Raw genomic sequence first — 17,592 nt, 5'->3', positions numbered from 1 at the left:
AATAATGACAGCGACAATTCTGCAACTGCAAATTTCAGTGATTTTGAGTTGATTACATTATTGAATAATTTTTATTATAATTATATTATTATTTGTTATAATTATTTATAATTATTTATTATATTATAATTTATAATTTTGTTTTAAAAAAAAAAATCATACCCGGGATGCCTACAAGACTCTTGCTTGGTCAGATTTAAGTGAGTTATTTCTAAAAATTACAGGCCTACAGTATAAAACGCCAAATTTCCTTGCAAAATAAATGTACCGCTTTTGGTACGTAATTCCAGACAGAATCATACCGCCAGGGAGGTTAAAGGAGTTGTAAAGTCTAAAGGTTTTTCACATTCTATGCCTTAAGGTGAAAAACCACCTGTGCTGCAGCTGTCCCCCATTGCCCCACTTTTTCTTACCTGAACCCATTTGTTATAGCGATGAGCACAAGCCCAGCAGCTCCAGTCGCTATCTCAGGTCTCCCCAGCCATTGGCTCCTGCTGCTGTCAATCAAATCCAGTGGCACAAGAGCGGGGGGGGGGGGGGGTGGGTCCAGCTGTCTGTGTCAATGGACGCAGCAGCAGGACTCATGAACGCGCCTGCATGGGTGCTCCCACTGAAAGTGGATCTTCTTGGGGGCACCCTGATGATGGGGAGTGGCCAGGAGCGCCACCGGGGCATCCAAGAAGAGGAGGATCGGGGCTACTCTGTGCAAAACCCTTGCACAGGGCCGGAAATGTAAATTTTTTTTACATTCCTTATAATAGGAATAAAAGTGATCAAATTGTTTTTTTTTCAGTGTAAAAAGTAATAAAAATAAATAAAAATAAATAAGAAAACCAAAAATTTTTTTTTTTAAAGCGCCCCGTCCCGACGAGCTCGCGCGCAGAAGCGAACGCATACGCGAGTAGCGCCTGCATATGAAATCGGTGTTCAAATCACACAAGTGAGGTATTGCCGCGATCGTTAGAGCGAGAGCAATAATTATAGCCCTAGACCTCCTCTGTAACTCAAAAAATGCAACCTATAGAATTTTTTAAACGTCGCCTATCGAGATTTTTAAGGGTAAAAGTTTGACGCCATGCCACGAGCGGGCGCAATTTTTAAGCGTGACATGTTGGGTATCGTTTTACTCGGCGTAACATTATCTTTCACAATATATAAAAAAATTGGGCCAAATTTATTGTTGTCTTATTTTTTAATTAAAAAAAAGTGAATTTTTTCCAAAAAAAAGTGCGCTTGTAAGACCGCTGCGCAAATACGGTGTGACAAAAAGTATTGCAATGACCACTATTTTATTCTCTAGGGTGTTAGAAAAAAATATATATAATGTTTGGGGGTTTTAAGTAATTTTCTAGCAGAAAAAACTGTTGTAGTCTTGCAAACACCAAATCTGAAAAACACCTAAGGTCTTTAAGTGGTTAAAAAAAATAAAAAATCCCTTTACAATCACTTTAAGGCTTGACAGTTAGTTTGAGAGCACAAGCAGCTATGACACTTATGATTCACAGCATACAATGAATGTATCAATTTTGGAAAACAGTTGAATTTATGAGTTTAGCGTCACTTTAAAATATTGCAGTGATGCTAACCTGTACTACTGACTCATGTAAAGTTTAATGTTTATGACAGGTTCACTTGGGAGAACTGCCATTGCAATGCACAATGTAAGAAGGCCAACATTTTATGCTTGTTCAGAAATGTTGGAAAACAGCAGTTGAGCCCCATTGGTTATATGTGCCAGCCATACACACAAATTTACTGAATTCAGCCTGAAACAAAAAAACAAAAACAAAACAAAAACAGAACAGTGCGAATGAACAAATCTCCAACTGCAGCTACGGAATTCTGATAGCTTCCATCACCAGCTGTGAAGGTTCACCTAACAGGGTTTTTTTAATGTACAAAGCTCTGCAGTGGGGCCCTTTGTTGAACCCCTTTGTCTAATGCCACGTACACACGGTCGTTTTTTGTGATGAAAAAAATGACCGTGTGTGGGGAAAACGTTGTTTTAGGTCTTCTGAAAAACGACCAAAAAAATTTGAACGTGCTTCAATTTTTTAAAACGTCATTTTTTGTGTCATAAAAAATGATCATGTGTAGGCTAAACCCGCGCATGCTCAGAAGCAAGTTATGACGCAAGCTTGAATGGAACAGAGTGCCGCCATACGTGCATTTTGAAAAAACAATGGTGTGTAAGTTTGAAAAACGCTGTTTTTTTTTCATGAGAAAAAACAACGTTTTTTTACAAGACAAAAAACGACCGTGTGTACGCGGCATAAGTTAAACATGGAATCATTGCACACAAAAAAATTATAAAAAAGTACAGATATGGCCAAACCTCCGAAGATAAGGGCCTCTAATCGTGTATACCTCCATCCTTTTCGTTTCCTCCCCATCCATTCCAAATGAATTCATGGACCCCCAAACTATATGCTAACACCATATTAATTATCAAGCATCATTTTTATAATTTTTAACTCCCTGTTGGTATACTATAGACTACTTGTTATGGCTGTTTGACTGAAATTATGCCGATCTTTGTAGATGACTATGATCGACTCCTCCTGAGGAAGCAGCTTATCCCGCGAAACATTAAAGCGGGGTTCCGACTAAAAAAAAATTCAAAGTCAACAGCTACAAATACTGCAGCTGCTGACTTTTAATAATCAGACACTTACCTGTCCCAGGGTGCAGCGATGCCGGGAACCGAAGCCCACTCCTCTCCCCCTTCTCTTTGCGGTGCCAGCATTGTTACTGTGGGCGCATAGCTGTGGCTTCACAGCCGGGCATGCCCTGTGCACCGTGACTGGCTGGGCAATCAACTGGGACCTGTGACGGGTCTCAGATGATTGCCGAGAGGGAGGGGGGAGAGGTGAACTTCCTTCCAGCGCCACAGAGCCCCAGGAGGAAGTGGGAGCTGGAACCCTATAACAAGAGGGTTTCTGCTCCCACCCCCCAAAAAATGACATGCGGGGGGGGGGGGGGGGGGGCTCACCTTCCCTTAAAGCGGAAGTTCAATTTTTGGGTGGAACTATGCTTTAAGAGGGCTGTGTCAAGATCTACCTTTTGGTTCACCCTTGTGATCCTTGGGGCTCATCGACCCTTAGAAATCTCTTGAATGAACAATGCACGGCTGCAACTATTGTTTGTACATAGCCCCTTCTGTAAATTGTATTCTGTAAAGTAAACACTGGACAGGGGGTTCCAATATTCCCCCAAAACGAAAAAAAAAAAAAAAAAATACTGTATGCTTGGCTACAGATAGAACGTTAAAGGAGTTGTAAATAAAAAAAATGTTATGCTGAAATGACTGTTTACAGGGTATAGAGACATAATAGTTAACTGATTCCTTTTAAAAACGATTAAAAATCAATCATATAATGTACCTGCAGTTTCGAGTTTCGTTTTGTGCATGTTGTTTCCTGCCTCTGCTGTACTGAGCCACAGAGCCAATACAGGGCAGTGATGGTTTGGAAAACGAAACTGATTGGTGCTGAGGGGTTTTAGACACACAGTAATCACACCTCCTTGATTAGTGACCACAGAGAGAAAGCTCCCAGCACTGTGGTTATCAGAAAACAGACAACCAGGAAGTGTGGAGATCAGAGAAGAATTAGAGCAACTTCAGAGCAAAAAAGAACAATGAGGACATGAAAACAGCCCTGCATTAAGGTAAAGGAAGGTATTAAGATAAAAAAAAAAAAATCCTTTAAGCCTATACTGAGCACTAAAATAATTGACTGAGACTAGATGTGCCTAAAATTGCATCTACTTACGTTTCATACTTAACGAAATGCGTTTCTGAAACTCTCCATTCTATTGACTCGAATGGGAAGATGTATGTGAATGCACACAAAACAGCCCGAGGGGACTTTTTCCATAACAGATTGCAACTCGGCACAACTCTCAACTGAGAAGGTCTATTAAACATAATGTATTTTCTTATGTCTGAGCATTTTTAGGCATTGGAAGACGTAGCTGAATGCCTGATAATACATCTAATGAGAACAACCCCTTTAAGTTATCATAGATGTAAACCTTAAATTGATAACACTGTGTACATTAAACATCAACATTTTTTAGAGGCATTATAAACCTTCCGACCTACACTGTGTTTTTCACTCGCATAAGATGTGCACTGATCATGCAGTTTTGTAGTTTTATTAAATCATTTGTTGCCACACACAGCCTATAGTAAATCTTCACATCCATGTGTTAAAACATGAGGCATGCATCACGGCACTGCACAGGTTAATGCATGACCTCTGTCTGTAGCGTGAGAACTACCATTTCCTGTAAAGAAACTACATATCCCACAATCCATGGGTCTCTGTCTAGTGAGGACCGGCAACTGGCTCAGACTTTTACAGGTAGAGAACATGTATAAAATATGTTAAATGCTCATATAATCTTAGGGAAAGTTTGTTATTTTAAAATAAATGATGTGGCAACAGGGCTTCTTTCCCCCCTGCAATATACCCCTCCTGCCACTCCTCTGCCATGCCGTCATTTAAATATCCTATGCGTGCGAAGAAGTGCCACAGCTCTCCAACAGGTCAGACCTGAGCGTAAGGGGGGATTCCAGTACATGCATACATACGCCACTGTTTTTTTGGGACCATGTAGAGAGCTATGGCATGCGTACCCATGAGCAGGGATACCCACATGTGCACACACATTCTGAGGGTCTGTGCCAGTTTCCAAATCTTTGTATTTTTTCCCTTTGTCTAGTTTTTAGTCTGGGTGAAATGGGAGTGCCAAGTGTTAGAAGTGTTCCTTAATCCAATATCTAATATTTATCAATTACCATTTGTTTCCCCAAAAATAGGACTGCGTCTTTTATTAATTTTGGCAACAAAAGACACAGTAGGGCTTATTTTCGGGACAGGTCTTACTATGCAATGTGCTGTCTTCATTCCCCCTCTTTATCCCTGCCTGTCAGGAATCCCCAGTGTGAACCGAGTTAAAATACTTGTGAAATTCTATAATCCACTCTATTACAGTCGTATATAATGTATAATGTGTGTGTTTCTGTAATATAATTATGCCAAATAACTTCATTATAGTGCCTCTCTGCGCTTCTGTGACCTGCCAGAGCTCTCTTTCCCGCAATTATATTACAGAAACACACTGTACATTCTACTGTATTATAATGGATTATAGGGATTTTAAATTAGGGTTTATTTTCGGGGTAGGGCTTATATTGCAGCCCAACTAGAAAATAACGATAGGTCTTATTTTCGGGGTAGGTCATATTTTCGGGGGAAACACGATAACATATATATGAATGGGTTGGGTCTTTATTGCATGATTGAGTTGTATTTATTTATCAATTCTAGATTTGGAAAAGTAACAAAAAGGTTTTACAGTCTGTGTTAAAAGATATATAAAGATTTCATTAGTCTGTGCATCTCTTTGGAGAGTTTACATATGTTACTAATTAGGCCTGAGCTAGTTCTCTTTCATTCCCCCATCACAAATGGGATAAGGTATCACATTTCTTAAAGATACATAGGAGGTTTGAGTATGTTTGATTTAAGAATATAAATTCTTTATACTGTAATATTTCTTGATTAGGATATTAATAAGAACTAGGGCTTTTCAATGAAGATATACATATATTGATTTAGATCATAACGTTATATTGTATAGGTATGTGGTTTTACACATGGCTCTTGCCCATCCTCAGAGAAGGTATCGTATTTTAATTGCTCCTCAGTAAAGGATGGGGGGGGGGGGAGGATAGTTAGGCTGAAATACATTTGTCACTAGAGTTTTGGAACTAGAAGACAAAACCAGCCCTTTTTAGGAGAAGGTGGGGGTTGAATTGTGGAGTAAAAGCAATGAACAAAAGTACATTTGGGGGAAGACTGCTAGACACGAGGGACGCTGCTTTTAGCTTCTGACACACACATCTGATTAATGTATTTATCGGCGTATAACGCACACTTTTTCCCCCTTAAAATCAGGGGGAAATCGTGGGTGCGCGTTATACGCCGATCCCCGCTTTCTGAGCGCCGCCGCCGACATATACCGAGTGCAGTACACTCGGGTACACTCGACTGGGCTCGGCCACGCTCGGTATGTCGGTGGTGGCGTTCAAAAACAGCGCAGGAGAAGCGGGGAGGACACCACGACCGCCACAGACGGACGCCGGACCGGACAAGGCCAACGATGGACGCCGGGCAACTGTAAGTAACTGTATCTGTAAATTGTCAGTATTTCTTTTTTTCCCCTAGAATTCTCCTCTAGGTTTGGGGTGCGCGCTATACGCCGGTGCGCACTATAGGGCGATAAATATATATACACAATATTCATCTCAAGAATAGAACTACATTATTGATATTTTACATTCTGCATTTTAATATTGTTTTTGTAATAATTTGCCATTTTATTATTAAATCCATGTGTGAGTTTTTGCACAAGAACTGAACAGACTTTCTATTTTAAGACTTTTCTCATCAATATAAGTTACAGAATATCGGAGAACATTCATATATACAACACTGAGCCTCCGAAACGCGTTGGCCTTTAAAAAAAAGTCTTTTAAAAAGGTCTTTACAAGCTGGTGTGACGCTCCCATCCTTTCAAAACTTTAATAAACTCATCTGGGGGTTTAGCAAGACCCCACCGTTTCAGGTGAGCAGCCTCTAATACCATAAACCACTCACTGCATTATTACGCATTTCCATAAGGTTCTGCACTCCTACATCAAAGTTTCCAATTATCTGGCATCATGTCTGAACATGAGCATATCTCACGGTGCCAATGAGCAAAACACTTGCCACTGCGATGTGTAAAATGGACATCCCAGGAGGCAGCGGGTTGTCCCTACGTCAGAGTGAAAGAATGTCACCAGCACACCATGGATCTCCAAAATGGGTCCAAAGATTTAATCAGTGATCAAATTATTACAGCAGAAATGTTTCAGAGCCTCACAAGACTCCCTTCTTCAGGCGTGTGACGTCACGTCACCTGTGGTGTGCTGGCGACATTCTGTCACAGATTGTCTTCGGTTCCAGCTGATAGTTGCTGCAGCCTCAGTCTACATACACAGCCATTTCTACAGGAATGTGTGCGTTGGGAATAATATGTTAGTTCCCCTGACGACGCGCTGTGACGCGAAACTAGTTGGGCGGGGCCACAATCGTGTGATGTCTTTCCCACCTGCTGACGCCGGTTGTCAGTGTCATGTGAGTATCTTGTGGTGTTTTTAACAATAAACGTGTACTAGCAGTATTCTTGCTATGTACGGCCTATGTCCCTTTTCATGACGGATGAGTTGGATCCGAAGTTGTGGCATTGATATTGAAGAATATCATATGTTGAACCCAGTGGAAGATACAGATCCCATTTAGAGACACCCGAAGGGGTCCATTATTGCTCATGTGTGTTTGATCTCTGTAATTGGATTGGGGATCACACCCATCTGGTAAGAGGCTTGATTACGGTGGAGGAAACTTGTGTATGGTGGAATTCCTTAACATTTCATGTGGTTTGCCACCTCTGGTAGGATATATTACTACCTTGAGAAGAATTAGATACACTTTCATTCCACTATATGCTTTCATTGGATTTATTTACATTATGAACTTTATGGACTATTCAATTAACCGTTTGTGAAGATTGTACATTGTTACATTTTCAGTATTTCATTTCTTGCATAGTAACCAGAAACACACTTATGTATACACAGATCAGCAATAACATTATGACCACTGACAGGTAAAGGGAATATATTGTTACAATGGTATCTAAAAATTGGTGGGATATATTAGGCAGCAAGTGAACATGTTGTCCATGAAGTTGATGTGGTGAAAGCAGAAATAAAATGGACACCACAGTTTCTTGTGTATGGGGCTGTGAAGCCCATGGTGACTAGGGGTGAAACGGATCAAAAAACTCACGGTTCGGATCGTTCCTCGGATCAGAGCCCACTGTAATATCCACACCTCCCCCCACTGTAATATCCACATCTCCCCCCACTGTAATGTCCACATCATCTCCCCACTGTAATGTCCACATCTCCCCCTATCTCCCCCACTGCAATGCCCACATCTCCCACAATGTAATGTCCACAACTCCCCCATCTCCCCCACTGTAACGTCCACATTTCCCCCCATCTCCCCCACTGTAATGTCCACATCTCAGTCAGCGTCGCTCTGGGAAGCTCACCTAGGCCGCCACTGTGTGTACCAAGATGGCCGCCGCTCCGGAGCTAGGCCGAAGCCACGGCCTTTCCTATGGGCACACCATGCGATCCGCGGACGTTGACCCGTTCGGATCACGGATCAATGACGATCCGTTGCACCCCTAATGGTGACCCGTGTCCACAGCCAAAAGCTTCTACAATGGTCACATGAACATCAGAACTGGACTACAGCGCAATGGAAGAAGGTGGCCTGGTCTGATGGATCACATTTTCTTTTATATCATGTGGATGGCCGAGTGCGTGTGCGTCACTCACCTGGGGACGAGATGGCATCAGGATGTGGTAGAAGAAGGCAAGTTGGCTGAGGCAGTGTGATGCTTTGGGCAATGTTCTGCTGGGAGACCTTGGGTCCTGCCATTTATGTGGATGTTACTTTGGTGTCCATGCCTCAATGGGTTAGGGCTGTTTTAAAAAAAAGGGGGCCATACTAGGTGGGTGGTCATAATGTTATGGCTGATCAGTGTATATAATAATATGCTAGTGTCCTTACGTCATTCTTGCCCAGACGAGAAAGCAGGACGTGCTGGGCTGCAACACAAAAACAGGTAATAAAATCAGAATTGATCTCCAATTAGATAGGAGAGGTGACTTATTTTACTAGGTGAAGATCTGGTTTAAGCTCCCCTCCTACTTGGGAAAATACACCAAATAACAATAAAAAAAATAAAATAAAACAAAAACGCGTAGCTTAAAAAAAATCTTAATATGACAACATTCAATTGTGTACCTGCTATAATGAGCTATTTTTTCCCCTGAAAGTATTTGGTTTTCTCTACATCCACTTACTGCAGTGTGTCTCCTATGCTGACATATAAAGGAATATATAGGAAGCAGCTGACAAGCCAGGAGTCGGGAGTATTAAAAGATATTCTTCATTTCGGTGGAAGGCAGGGAGCATGTCACGGGACTTCCATTTTAATACGGCTTAACACATTGGCCTCTGAACTTTGACCAGGTGACTATAATTCAGCGCAGAAGGATGAACGTGGGCTCCTAATGCATCTATTTTTATTTTTGCTTGACTGCTTGCTTGATCATTGTCAGGATTTGTAGCCCATTTTCCAGGCTTATTGCAATCTCATTCTGCTGTTTTATAGGGGCTATTTCAGCTGATAGATTAACTTCCAGCAAGTTGTGAAATGTTGCCAAACTAAAGCCAGCAGCGGGGGGATATATACAGAGACGCACGGTTACAATCTATGGAAATACATAATTCTAAAGAGATTCCCGATACTGCGAGATATAAATGATTGCACTACGTAATGTCAACAGCCTTGTCACAATTCCTGGAAATACCAGCGCCTTATCCAGCTCAGACAGCGATGGTAATGTCCACGCTGCAGTAACCAATGACAACCAGACTTCATTTTGAGGCATAAGGGGGCGCAAAACGTCTCTCTGATTTATTTTTTATTTAAACAATATACAAAAGCTAACTAATCCTGGCCATACACAATACGAAAAATCAGCCGAACCCATGATTGAAAAACAAACATTCGGTCGTGAGTGCAAACTATGGTGCCATCACGTAATGACCGATAAATCGTTCAGAGGACATAACATTTTTATACATTTTTTTACATATACTTGGCGCAGGCAGTTCGGACGGGAAACACATTAACCTTTTGATTTATCGTTCATTTGGCAGAAAATTTCCAAACTTGTCCTTAGTTTTTCGGCTCAAAAACGATTATCGATTTTGTGCTGTCCAAAAAACGAACAGTCTAAATGGCAGAATTTTAGCCGATTTTTCGTATAGTGTATGTCCAGCATTACCGTTTACACATGAGGTCCAGTGCTGTAAAAAAATGGTGATTTTGGATCATAAGGGTGGTTTCCTCCTACACCCAAAGACATGTTTTCTAGGGTGTGTGTGAATGATTAGATTAGATTAGAGTAGGGACTGGCCAGAGAGGGATTACTTTGACGCAGTTGGCCAGCTTAAACATGCACGGCAATGTGTGTGTGTGAACGAAAAATCCCTGTTTTTATGCAAAGTGTATTAGAAAAAAAAGTCCGGAGCCCACAGCTGCTGAATTATGGATAGATGATCATCATTAAGTCATTAAATACAGGAAGCACAGTGGTATAGTGATTAGCACTCATGTCTTGCAGCACTGGGTCCTTGGTTTCTTATTCCAACCAGGATGTTATCTGCATAGAGTTTGCATGCTCTCCCTGTGCCTGAGGGGATTTTCCACTGGGAACTCCGGTTTCCTCCTACACACAAAGACATGTTTTATAGGGTATTGTTAGTTTGGTGTGTATGTTAAACACTTATTAAATACGGGAAGCACAGTAGCATAGTGATTAGCACTCATGCCTTGCAGCGCTGGGTCCTTGGTTTCATATTCCAATCAGGATGCTATCTGCATGGAGTTTGCATGTTCTGCCTGTGCCTGAGGTTTTTTTTTGCCGGGCACTCCGGTTTCCTCCTACACCCAAAGAGATGTTTCATAGGGTAGTGTGAATGATTAGATTAGGGACTGGCCAGAGAGGGATTACTTTGATGCAGTTGACCAGCTTAAACATGCACGGCAACGTGTGTGTGTGTGTGTGTGTGAACGAAAAATTCCTGTTTTTATGCAAAGTGTATTACAAAGGATGTATAGCAGTGTAAGAATGTTCATTTAGAATGTTCAATGTTAACATGTGGTCACACTCCTTTTACCACCTGTTGTCATAGATATATATACACACACACACAGAGTATCTCACAAAAATATTTTATTATATCTTTCATGTGACAACACTGAAGAAATGACACTTTGCTACAATGTAAAGTAGTGAGTGTACAGCTTGTATAACAGTGTACATTTTCTGTCCCCTCAAAATAACTCAACAGACAGCCATTAATGTCTAAACTGCTGGCAACAAAAGTGAGTACACCCCTAAGTGAAAATGTCCAAATTAGACCCAATTAGCCATTTCCCTCACCGGTGTCATGTGACTCGTTAGTGTTACGAGGTCTCTGGTGTGAATGGGGAGAAGGTGTGTAAAATTTGGTGTTATCGCTCTCACTCTCTTATAGTGGTCACTGGAAGTTCCACATGGCACCTCACGGCAAAGAATTCTGAGAATAAGAAAAAAAGAATTGTTGCTCTTCATAAAGATGGCTAGGCTATAAGAAGATTACCAAGAGCCTGAAACTGAGCTGCAGCACAGTGGCCAAGACCATACAGCGGTATAACAGGACAGGTTCCACTCAGAACAGGCCTCTCCATGGTCGACCAAAGAAGTTGAGTGCACGTGCTCAGCGTCATGTCAAGAGGTTGTCTTTGGGAAATAGATGTACGAGTTCTGCCAGTATGGCTGCAGAGGTTGAAGGGGTCAGTCTGTCAGTGCTCAGACCATACGCTGCACACTGCATCAAATTGGTCTGCATGGCTGTAGTCCCAGAAGGAAGCCTCTTCTAAAGATGATGCACAAGAAAGCCTGCAAACAGTTTGCTGAAGACAAGCAGGCTAAGGACATGGATTACTGGAAACATATCCTGTGGTCTGATGAGACCAAGATAAACGTATTTGGTTCAGATGATCTGAAGCGTGTGTGTCGTACACCAGGTGAGGAGTGTAAGGACAAGTGTATCTTGCCTACAGTCAAGCATGGTGGTGGGAGCATCATGGTCTGGGGCTGCATGAGTGCTGAAAAATGCACCTTCACTTGTGTGGACAAAAATCTCTGAACAGGCCCTGTGCATTCACCACATCTAAGGACCGTTAAAGTGATTGTAAACAAACATGTCATACTGGTAATTGGTATTGCACAGAGTAGCCTAGATTCTCCACTTCTGGGTCCACCAACAGCACTCCTGTCTCTAACGCCCCCTTCCAAGTGTCCTCATAGCAAGCAACTTGCTATAGGGGGAACTCATGCAAGCTTGACCCAGAGCTGAGCTCTGTGTGCCCATTGACACACACAGTGCGGCTCTGACCAATCCCCTGCTCTTCCTACCAGGTTTTGACTGACAGAAGCAGGAGCTGCCTCCATGTCCAGTGAGGAAGGAGAGAAAGGAGAGAGACGCTGCTCTCATGCACAGCACTAGATCGAGATTGGGGGAGGGGCCCTGAACACAGAGGCCCAGATTCTCAAAGGAGATACGACGGCGTATCTCTGAGTCTGAGCGGTCGTATCTATGCGCCCGATTCTTAAAATCAGTTAAGCATAGATTTCTATTAGATCCGACCGGCGTAAGTCTCTTACGCCGTCGAATCTTAACTGCATATTCACGCTTGTTGCTAGTGGCGTGTACGCTGATTTACGCCTAGAATATGTAAATCAGCTAGATACGCAAATTAACGAACGTACGCCCGGCCAACACAGTGCAGATACGCCGTTTGCGTTAGGCTTTTCCCGGCGTAAAGTTACCCCTGCTATATGAGGCGTACATGCGGCGTACCAATGTTAAGTATGGACGTCGTTCGCGCGTCGAATTTTGAATATTTTACGTTGTTTGTGTAAGTCGTCCGGGAATGGGGCTGGACGTTGAAACCAATACGTCTTTGCGGCGTACTTTGGAGCAATGCACACTGGGATATTCCACGGACGGTGCATGCGCCGTTCGTGAAAAACGTCAATCACGTCGGGTCACAAGTTATTTACATAAAACACGCCCCCCTGTTCCACATTTGAATTAGGCGGGCTTACGCCGGCCTATTTACGCTACGCCGCCGCAACTTACGGAGCAAGTGCTTTGAGAATACAGCACTTGCCCGTCTAAGTTGCGGAGGCGTAACGTAAATAGGATATGTTACGTCTGCACAAAAATACGCCGATCTACGAGAATCTGGCCCAGAAGGTTTTTCACCTTAATGCAGAGAATGCATTAAGGTATAAAACCTTCTGCCTTTATAACCACTTTAAGTTGAAAAATATAAAATGTTTTCTTCTGGGTTTAGATATGCTTTAATATTCCCAACAAGCAGTAAATAACTACCAGTTAATGTGGAGCAATTCATCCTTACTATAGGGTTTTCTATAGAAGCAGTGAAGTTCTCTAAAGCTGGGTTCACATTTGTGCACTGTGGGAATGTGTACAAAATCACGCGTGTTCCTGCAACGCACAAAAAACATTCCTATTGCAGGCACATGGCAGTGTCATTAAATCTTCAACGCTTTAAGACCAGCAGCCGACGTTTGACAGCGGCGCAATGGCTCTCCAGCGTGAATCATCGTAGCTGTATGGCGGCTCGCGCAGGCTCTATTGCGGGCGCGTACTCGCTCGCTATGTAAACAAGGCAGGTGACATGACAGGGATCTACTGTTCCCAGTGGTCGGAAAAGCCCACCCCCCATCAGGGTTGCCAACTTTCAGTAAATTTACAAACAGTTTGTAAAATCCATAATTGTTGCATTTGTCCATGAATATCAGTTACAGATATGTAGCCTATGGCCCAGATTCTCAGAAGAGATACGACGTCGTATCTCTGCGTTGCGCCGTCGTAACCTATGCGCCTGATTCTTAGAATCAGTTACGCATAGATTTCCCGTAGATCCGACTGGCGTAACTGTGTTACACCGTCGGATCGTAACTGCATATTTACGCTGGCCGCTAGGTGGCGCTTCCGTCGAATTCCGCGTCGAGTATGCAAATTAGCTAGATACGCGAATTCCCGAATGTACGCCCGGCCGACGGAGTAAAGTTACGCCGTTTACGTTAGGCTTTTCCCGGCATATAGTTGCCCCTGCTATATGAGGCGTATATGCGGCGCACCAATGTTAAGTATGGCCATCGTTCCCGCGTCGAAATTTGAAAAGGTTACGTCGTTTGCGTAAGTCGTCCGTGAATGGGGCTGGACGTCATTTACGTTCACGTCGAAACCAATGACGTCCTTGCGGCGTACTTTGGAGCAATGCACACTGGGAAATTCCACGGACGGCGCATGTGCCGTTTGGGAAAAACGTCAATCGCGTCGGGTCACAGTACATTTACATAAAACATGCCCCCCTGATCCAAATTTGAATTAGGCGGGCTTACGCCGGCCGATTTACGCTACGCCGCCGCAACTTACAGAGCCAAGTGCTTTAAAAAAACAGCACTTGCCCGTCTAAGTTGCGACGGCGTAATGTAAATCGGATACGTTACGCCACCGCAGAGATACGCCGCTGGATGAGAATCTGGCCCAGTATGTCCGCAATGGACATTCAAGGACAGATTTTCCATACTGTTTGTAAATTTACTGAAAGTTGGCAACCCTGCCCCCCACACAGTTAGAAACACTCATAGGGAACACAGTTAACCCCTTAATCACCCCCTAGTGTTAACCCTTTCCCTGCCAGTGACATTTACACAGTAATCAGTGCATATTCTTAGCTCTGAACGCTGTATAAATGTCAATGGTCCCCAAAAATTGTCAAAAGTGTCCGATCCGACTGCTGCAATCCCGATAAAAATCGCAGATCACCGCCAATACTAGTAAAAAAAATAAATGGCACAAAGCTATTTCCTATCTTGTAGATGCTATTATTTTTGTGCGAATCAATAAATATAGGTTTATTGCGTTTTTTTTTTACCAAAAATATGTAGAAAAATACCTAAAATCAGCCTAAAAGGTTGGATATTTACTATAGCAAAAAGTTAATAATATTGGTTTTTTTTTCAAAATTGTCTCTTTTTTTGTTTATAACGCAAAAAAATAAAAACCGCAGAGGTCATCAAATACCCCTAAAAGATTTAAATATTTGTGGGGGAAAAAAAAAAAAAGACACCAATTTTGTTTGGGTACAACCGCGCAATTGCCAGTTAAAGCAACGCAGTGCCAAACTGCAAAAAATGCTCTGGTCATTAAGGGGGTAAAACCTTCCGTACCATACATTTTTTGCATGTGCCACAATGCATGGTAACAAAGTTAAAGTGATTCTAAAGGAAATATTTTTTATAAAAAAAAAAAAATAACAAACAGGTCATACTTTTGCACAGAGCAGCCCCGATCCTCCTCTTCTCAGGTCCTGCGCTCTGAGCCCGCCCCCCCTTGCCGAGTGCCCCATAGCAAGCTACTTGGGGCTGAGCACGGCTCAGCCCCACTCCCGCCTCACTGACTGTAATTGATAGCAGCTCCAATAGCTCCTGCATCTCAGCCAATCAGGAGGAAGAGACCCAGCAGAGCCTCGGGTCTCATGCATAACGATGGATCGAGATCAGGCTTAAAGGGGGGGGGGGGGGGGGCGGATGGGGGAGCTGCACACTGATGGTTTTTTACCTTCATGCATAGAATGCACAAAGGTAAAAAGCCTTCCGCCTTTACAACCACCAAGAAAGGTCATGTACTTCCTTTCTGCGCATAGGGCAGCCCACTGAAATAAATAGGCTGTTCAAACGGGACACAATTAGTCACGCAAAACTGCACAAAAAGGCACACACCATCACACCTGCATAGGTATGAATGGAGTGCAACTGGAGACTTGGCACGCTGCTCAAATCCCACTTCCGATGCATAAAGCTCGGAAGCTGCCAGCCTTTCATTTTTGATGTATATCTTGGCATAATTAAAAAATTGCCAATATGAAGACTGACATATACTTCATTATTAAAGAGGAACTGTAGCCTACTCACATAATTTGTAATAAAAATATCTTTGCCAATCTGAAGCTTCCCTCCAACCACTTTGTATATTATGTTATATATACACTGCGATTCTGTACTTGCCAAAATATGCTGCAGAAATCTCCCTCCACTGAGTCTGGCAGCAATAATTTTAACTGTGGGCAGCTGAAGCTGCTGCCTGTTGACTTCCTGGAGCTCTGCAGCTCTCACTGGCTCTCTTATGACTCATCCCGAGAGAGAGAGAGAGCGCGCGAGAGAGAGAGAGATATGTACATGTCGTCATAAGCCTAGGCTAATGACAAGACAAGAAACAGGAAGAAGTGGGCTGTATAAGGTATTTTTTGCTGGCAGAAAAAATATATTTTACTATCCAAAGTTAAAACAACAAGGGCAGAAGATTTAATCGATGGAAAGATGAAAAAATTACTGAAGTTTTGCTTTAAAATAAAGAAGATATTCCCGTGCAATATTTCAATAAACAGCAATTCATATTCAGAGCATGTTAGACACTACAAACGGATTAGTGGAACCTCTTTTAATATCTCGCAAATTGTAACTCACATATATTGTGCCCAGGCAATCTTATACCGTGCAGACAACAATAACCTAAGCCAGTGGTTCTCAACCTGGGGGTCGGGACCCCCTCGGGGGTCGAATGATGATTTGCCAGGGGTCACCAAATCCTGGGCTGTTCCTGAAGCCCGCAGCGCTCTCCTGGCCTTTTTGCGACCGCTCAGCTGGGCTGTTCCTGGAGCCACTCAGCCTTTTTGCAGCCGCCCATTCAGTTCATGGCATGGCTGTGACTAGAGGTCAGCTGACTGGTGAGGAATGTGAAGTGGGAGGGGCTGGAGGAGACCCTATCTCCTGATTTCGGGCATAGGTGACACCACAAAGTCGGAGACACAGAGAGTAAAACTACCTGTGATTATAGTTGCCATTAAAAGTCCCCACTACAGTTCTCAGATCAGCAGATGATCTTCATCAAGAACACCTAAGTTGGCCAATCAGAACTCCCCCCAGCACTTCATTCGGTGGATTAGGGCCGCAAATTACACTTCTTACCTTGGGTGCTGACAACCCATGCTACAAAAATAATTTTACTGTTGGGGGTCCCCACAACTTGGGAAATTTTATCAAGGGGTCACGGCACTAATAAGGTTGAGAACCACTGATCTAAGTGCACAGTACCCCTCTGCCATCCAGAAATCTTATTTTTGAGGCAGCAGGACTGTGCCACCCACATTCAAGAGCTGACCAGTATATTCCATATTATGGGCAACAACAGATCAGATGGACATCGCAGATACATCAAAGGAAAACATGGCAGTACAATGAAGAAAAAAAAAGGTTGAAAATACACATACCAGAGGGCTTGGGTTTATTGAGGACTTCCGAAGGTTTCTCGCTTGCATTGCATGTAGGTGACTTAGTCTGGCCTGGAAACCTAAAGAAAGAAAATATAAGGGGTCACATTACATAGTCTGAAAAAAAGGCACAAGTCCATTCATTCAGTTCAACCAATAGAACAAAAAAAAAACACACAGAAAACATTCATATACATAAATCCTATACCCATAGCTGATCCAGAAGGCGGTAAAAAACCCTGAAAGCATGATCCAATTTCCTTAGCAAAAAAAAACACCGAAAGGTGTACGGATTTTTAAAAGAAGAACTCTGGGGTACCAACATAAACATACAAGTACACTTAACTACATAAAGCAATAAACCGTTAAGGCAGTTTTATGCGATGTGCCCTTCCACCCCCCTTTCTTTTTCCTCTTCCTACTCTGCCTCTCTCACCTTGATATGAGCAATCGGCTCTACGGACACTGAGGGACAGT

General features: G+C 42.8%; 1 protein-coding gene across 3 annotated transcripts in view; it reads right to left on the bottom strand.

The window, feature by feature from the left end:
• Nucleotides 1-17,592, bottom strand: part of GPATCH2 (G-patch domain containing 2) — a 249,658-nt gene that overhangs the window by 195,223 nt on the left and 36,843 nt on the right. For 2 of the 3 annotated variants that reach the window (XM_040351439.1, XM_040351440.1), the window contains exon 5: nucleotides 17,116-17,195. In XM_040351439.1, the coding sequence (XP_040207373.1) occupies nucleotides 17,116-17,195 (80 nt within the window). Of the gene's footprint in view, nucleotides 1-8,617; nucleotides 8,738-17,115; nucleotides 17,196-17,592 lie in introns of those variants that run through there. The other variant, XM_040351441.1, reaches the window with a different exon arrangement.

This window comes from Rana temporaria, chromosome 4, assembly GCF_905171775.1.
Source record: "Rana temporaria chromosome 4, aRanTem1.1, whole genome shotgun sequence".
Taxonomy (NCBI): Eukaryota; Metazoa; Chordata; class Amphibia; order Anura; family Ranidae; genus Rana; species Rana temporaria.
Note: the sequence above shows the minus strand (reverse complement) of the source record. Positions and strands in the feature narration are given on the sequence as shown.